At 42.9% G+C, this 6,661-nt stretch overlaps 1 protein-coding gene across 2 annotated transcripts in view; it reads left to right on the top strand.

Moving 5' to 3' along the window:
• Positions 1–2,863: 2,863 nt before the first annotated feature.
• LOC308328188 (cytochrome c) overlaps positions 2,864–6,661 on the top strand; it is a 3,875-nt gene continuing 77 nt past the window's right edge. Inside the window, exons 1-3 of one of the 2 annotated variants that reach the window (XM_080781923.1) lie at positions 2,864–2,997; positions 4,859–5,033; positions 5,543–6,661. The exon at positions 5,543–6,661 is cut by the window's right edge and continues 77 nt beyond it. In XM_080781923.1, coding sequence (XP_080638049.1) covers positions 2,866–2,997; positions 4,859–5,033; positions 5,543–5,688 — 453 coding nt within the window. In that variant the 5' untranslated portion in view covers positions 2,864–2,865 and the 3' untranslated portion in view covers positions 5,689–6,661. Of the gene's footprint in view, positions 3,115–4,858; positions 5,034–5,542 lie in introns of both variants that reach the window. The other variant, XM_080781924.1, reaches the window with a different exon arrangement.

Here is a 6,661-nt window from a genome sequence, read left to right as displayed (position 1 = left end):
ATAATGTCGTCAAGACTGTCTGACTGTTCCATTGTTAATTAGATACAAGACCTATACCTCCTGGAGGCTGAGATATATGGATGTTGGACAGCTTTTAGGTAAGGAGGCTCTCTATATGGCAGATGTAATCTAATTAACAATGGCACAATGTGTCTCACCTCCAAATAATGTCAAGACTGTCTGACTGTTCCATTGTGCCATTGTTAATTATACTAGACTTACTGTATACCTCCTACGGAGGCTGAGATATTTGGATGAGAAAAACTGAAAAAGTAACAGAAAAGTCTGAGGTGTGTATATATATAGGCCTACAGCATACACAGCATAAAAAAGTACATGAGGTTAGACATGAGGTGCAAGTCTGCATAAGGCAAAACCTTAATCCTGCATGGTAAAAAAATCCACATAGTAGAAAAATTATTTGCATAGGGGAACAAATCCACATGAAGGCCTAATCCAACAAACGGAAAAAGAGTCTGTCAAAGGAAAGTGCTCCAGTGTGGCAGGCCAGCCTGATGACAGGCACTGTTCAGGCCTTGTTCAGTAGTCTCTAGTCTGATAGGTCGGTGGAAGCTGTTCAGCAATCTGATGATCTTGCCCTTGAGAATGAGATTGTCACTGTCACCATGTAATATTATGTAATATCTGTCAAATGATGCCGGCTGTACCTTATCACGTCGTCAGAAGCTTGTGATTCACATAACATGAGACAGAGCGCAAATGCACAAAATTGACAGCAGCAGATTCTCTTGGACGATCATGTGTTTTTGTTATGTATGGTGTTAACAGAGGTATCTGTTCTTCATCAAGCCATATTCGTAGGCTGTATTCACATTACTTATTGTGCTGGAACCTTTTAACTTTATGGTTGGAACAGAAAGAAACATTGATAGAGAATGACAATTTGCCTAACTAACCCTTTACCCATAAAACCCTTCAAACACCAACGTAGCCTACCATCAAGATCTTTATACTAAATTTGAAATACGGAGCAAGGTTTTGTGTTGCCAGTCAACTTCAAAATACATACTTTATGTCACATGAATGGCAGGCCAGAGGAGAAAGTATATCTGCATGAACTCAATTCTGTAACAGTCAAAGTCACCAGCCAGCAGACATGTCTCTCTCAGCCTTTCTCTCTCTCTCTCTCATTTGTGAAAGTAAAATATATTTTACAGCAACAGTCTATTATTTCAAGGACATATAGATACATGTGAGAACAGTTGTCAGAAAAGATATTCAGGTTTGAGGGTAGGCATTTACAGGTTAGATTTAGGAGTTGGGGTTGGAGTTTTGCCTGATTTATGTTGCATGAGGGGTTGTGTACCGAAAATGCAGATGTTGGTGCACAACACCGATGCTCAGCAGAGTAGACTGCAGCGTTAATAGGTTTAAGTTCAGCTGAGAATGAGGGTGTCTATCCCCTTTTCAATGTGCTAGACTGCTGGGAGATGCATGAGGTGGAGCGCAACACCTACTGTATCAGCTCCAAATACGGTAGCCTACTTAATGCATAAGTAACCCATACCCAAGCTGTACTACTCACTGAGTTGGAGGTTCCCGGGATCAGACCTATGGATCAGACGCAGGACCATAAGGTCGCCGGCCTGGACCAAAGGTGAGTGGTAAGAATCTTAGACGTTTATTGCGACCGAAGGTCGCAGTAAACGGAATCGCACATTTCCCGTCAGTTTGTGTTGGTCGGGCACGTGACGTCACGTGACATCAGGGATGGAGCACGTGACATCACGCGACATCATCAGGGATGGAGCACGTGACATCACGCGACATCATCAGGGATGGAGATCCCTGATGTCATCAATATTAAGCCCATATATGGAGATCACTGATGTCATCAATATTGGCCAGCAACTCTACATCTGACCTCAAACCCTTAGATCTCCATAAATGGGGCTGACCTGTTCTGACATTTCATATGTTATATACCTGTCCATTCAAACTCTAGACGGGCCTGCCCCAAAGTTATTAGTGCAGCCGCGCCCGGCAGCCGGCGAAAACTACAGTTCTCAACTCTCAGGCCCGAAAATTAAGATCTTACCCCCCATTCCAAAGCACCAGCACTCGCCTATAGCAGTCTGCTGTCACCCAGGCAGATATGTTGACCTGACCTCCCATTCTAAAGCGCCAGGGCTCGCACAGGAGTCTGCGGTCGCCGGTCACCCAGGCGGATGTGTGCATGCGACCTCGGCCTTTAGGGTGAGGTCGCTTCTCAACCTCAGGCTGGTATTTTAAAAGTGTGTGTGTGTGTGTGTGTGTGTGTGTGTGTGTGTGTGTGTGTGTGTGTGTGTGTGTGTGTGTGCGCGCGTGCATGTCAGTCCACAAACCGATTGACCTACCAGGTTGGCCACTGAACTATAGGCCTATACGTCCACTATTTACCCCCCACGTTTAATACTTTTAAAAATAATTAACTTTTTCATTTTTATTTATCAAAGTAAAATATTGACATTAAATTATAATGGAGACTTCGATGTGTCCTTCAGTAAAACTGACGTGGCTATAAATCTCCTTACATGGCCAGATAGCAGCAGGTGCTTTTCTACAATAGAAGCTGAGGAATGCCGCGGCGTGTTCGGAACTATATGCTCGTTCCCTTCGCGGGATCCTTCTCTTGTTGCTTCCTCAATTCTGAGAGGCCAACGGCAAAAATAAATGTCTAATGATGTTTTAATATTCTGTTTTTGTTCCTGCACTCACATACTTTATCTTTATCCCCCAATTTACTCCTGGAAAACATGAACAGGGTGGTGAGGAAAGGTTGTGTGTACGATAATGGAACCAGGCCGCGGGTGGACCACGCAGGGATGTGGAGGAAATAGACGACACGCGGCACGTGATTGGTTGATGACGCTAAAAGCCGGGGCCTCTCTAAGTACAGTGAGTGACCTTCTTTACGTCCGCTATCATAACGGAGCAGCAGCACAGTCAGGATACCTACACACTAATTATCACTGTACAAATACTTCTCACCAAGAGGTAAGATTGTGTTACTATCACTGTAGCTTTACCTCTGCAAGATTACCTGTGGGATTGAAAGCGATTCACATGTAAAATTCTTAAAAGACAAACATCAAGAGACAAGACTGTAACAAGGTTGGTTGGGTCTACTCTTGGGGATGCTTGCTGACTGAATGAGCTATATAGTAGCAAGCTATTTTAACTGGTCCTTTGGAGAAATACCAAGCTTAATTGTTTCCTTTGCCTAAACATGTTATGTGCCTTGTGGTTGATACATTTGACTTTTATTTATTTATGGTTTGAAAGTAGCTATAGGATGCTAATCCACCACTAGAACGTGGATGATTCATGTATAACGGTGCCCCATTATCACCTATCAGTGTCACCTAACCCTAAAACAACTAGTTTCTTTCTCATGTGTCCTTGGTGGACAATCATAGTCTGATCCTCGATAAAACACTGCATTCCTGTTGAATGCACACTGCTTATGGAAACGTGGTACATGATCTGATACTGCAGCAGATCCATGACTGTTACCATAACAGCTCCATGTGTTGAAATTGTATACTGTTGCTATGGTTTATAGCCTGTTAATCACCATTGCAATCGGTAATAGGCCTACCTACGTCACTTTCTTTCGGTCGACATACCGTAGACGTTGGATGGATGACATTAACCGTAACGTTGAGCATCATTATTACAGCATAGTTTTTGTAACTGCGGCTTGCTGGCTGTTTGACAGAGTAGTATGTGGCAGCTTTCCATCCTCTGTAATGTGAACCACGCAGGCTGCTGCTCTGAGCCTCTCTCTCTCTCTCTCTCTCTCTCTCTCTCTCTCTCTCTCTCTCTCTCTCTCTCTCTCTCTCTCTCTCTCTCTCTCTCTCTCTCTCTCTCTCTCTCTCTCTGCTGTTGGGCTGTTTGACATTGATGTGTACGGTAGTGTTAGCGGCTAAATTACCGGTTAATTTATGCTATAGGGGGGCCGGGAGGCTATAGTTGCGTTACTTGTCGTTGCAGCCCGCAGCATGAGGGCGGACTGTGCTGCAGCTCCCGGTTGTTTTCTCGGGTGTCGGAGGATCGAGGAATCTGGACGGTGACGGTTGACCTGACCTGAAATGCCTTCAGCGTATTATAGCATGACGTATACCCACTTCGTCGTAGACGTAGACTGTATAGACACGAGGCGGAGTCTCATTTGTCATGTATCACATGCCATAAAGCCATGGAAGGGACAAGTCAGTCACATGCTGCTGCATACATATATAGTTTTTTGAGCATGTGCGACCGGTGACTGACTGAGGTGTTGTTAAATAGTTAGTGTAGGCTACGTGTGTTAATTGTGTGAACTGTGTGGAGTTCTTGGTTACCTCAAACGACCTTCACAAGCAATATGGTGCAGGGCCGGCCGGTGTCGTGAGGAATATTTGGAGGAAAGGTCCTCTGTTTTTCGGCAGTGATCGTTACCTTAAATGACCTTCATAAAATGGCGCCCAAATATAGTTCTGTATGCTGCTAGCCTATGTATACTGTAATATTGCCACACTTAGTAGCCTAATAATAGACATTATGCTTCATTTTCATGCCAAAACAATTTGAATAGAAATAGAGGCTTTTTTGGAATGTAGGCCTACAGCTTTCTCATCACCACCACCATTAAGGCCTGGAGAGCAATAGGCTAACTGCACCAGCACACATCACACTTTAATAACTTTAATAATAATACATTTTATTATTATTATTAATATATATTTCTTTGTATTATTATTATTATTATCATCATCATTATTATATAAGAAACAAAGTGCTTTGTAACACTATACTGTAAACTGTATCAATGTGTGTGCTCCTATAACCTCTTTATTTCTGATGTGCTCTACAGCTGAGTATGGGAGACGTTGCAAAAGGAAAGAAAGCTTTTGTCCAGAAGTGTGCTCAGTGCCACACTATTGAGGACGGAGGCAAGCACAAGGTTGGCCCCAACCTTTGGGGTCTCTTTGGGCGCAAGACTGGGCAGGCAGAGGGCTACTCATACACAGATGCCAACAAGAGTAAAGGTCAGTCGGAAAGGAGACTTTGGTTGGGGGAAAGAAATGTCTTTAATAGAGATTTTTATTATTATCATCCTTTATTTACCCAGGGTAGTAGCTGAGCACAACAGTGCTCATTGTCAGCAACGCCCTGCACATAGAAACACACACACACACACACACACACACACACACACACACACACACACACACACACACACACACACACACACACACACGCACACAGAGAAAAGCCTGGGAGCTGACCAGTACAGCTGACCAGTACAACCTCAGTCTTATACAGTTGGCCACTAAGCAGCTCCAGGGGGAGCAGTTGGGGGTTCAGTCAGTGCCTTGCTCAAGGGCACTTCAGCGGTGTTGGGTGAGTGATGACAATCACTACCCCACCCAGATTTTTCCTGCCCGTCCGGGGAATCGAACCGGCAACAAGGGCGTTCCTCTAACCCGTAGGCCACCGCTGACCCTAAAATGATGTTATTCATGAATGAACCATTCCCTCCTTGTTGGTTTGCCAGGAATTGTGTGGAACGAAGGCACATTGAATGAGTACCTGGAGAACCCAAAGAAGTACATTCCTGGAACCAAGATGATCTTTGCTGGCATCAAAAAGAAAGGAGAACGTACCGACTTGGTTGCATACCTCAAATCAGCGTCATCATAAGAAGAAAAACGAATTCTAGAAAATATTTATTTGAATTTTAATGTGTTTATAGCATTTGATGAACTATAGTTTATGTTTACTCACTTGTATGAAATATTACTTGATACATATTATCTAATACTTCCTCTTTCAGTGAAAGTGATTCATTGTACAAGTGGCAAAACATAAATTACGGTACACTAGTTATATCTTCTGTAACTTGACTTCATGAGAAAACATTTCATCACATTTACTGTATGCCGACTATGATAGGTTTCTTGACCTGTCGCTCATTATGTTTCCATGACAACATGCAATCTAATACATGTTTGCTTGCAGAGCCAATCGCGAACAACTTTATTTAAAAATGTATAAATTAACTCAGTTCTAAATGTAATAAATGTAAAATAACTGCGATACAGGTTTGGTTATCTTGAATTTGTTTATGGTTAACTGATGTTTTAAGCTGTCGCTGGCTAACATTTGTGGACCTTGTGGTCTGACGAGAGGGCAGTGTAGTGATGCCAAGCCCATAGAACATGGTACAGAATCTGACCACTTCTGTGTGTATCGAGAATCTAATCATTTGTCACTTTAAAAATATGATATAAAGATGTTCTAAGGGTGACATGTTGCTGCCCTCTCCAAAGGGCCAACAGTAGTGTTATAAACACTACTAATGCCAGCAATAACACTGCTGTACTGAGCAGCCCAACATTGTAAATGTCAAGCTGAAATAGAATCACTGCAATGGCTATGGCACCAGTGTGGCTGTTAACACTGCAAAAGCAAACTGATCTATGGTACCATCCAGTGAAGGAAGATGTATTTACCTGGTTTCACAGGCCTGAAAGAGGACTGATTGTAACGCATTTTACTGTAAAAGAAAAAAGAAAGGGAAAAAAAAAAGGGGAAAAAAGATTGAAGTTGTAAAGTATTTTTGTCGGGACTGCTTGCTGTCAAACAAGCAGAAATATGCACTCAATGATGATGA

Source organism: Protomyctophum bolini, assembly GCF_963924005.1.
Source record: "Protomyctophum bolini genome assembly, chromosome: 14".
NCBI lineage: Eukaryota > Metazoa > Chordata > Actinopteri > Myctophiformes > Myctophidae > Protomyctophum > Protomyctophum bolini.
The sequence above is the reverse complement of the archived record's forward strand: the minus strand, read 5'-3'. Positions and strand labels throughout refer to the sequence as shown.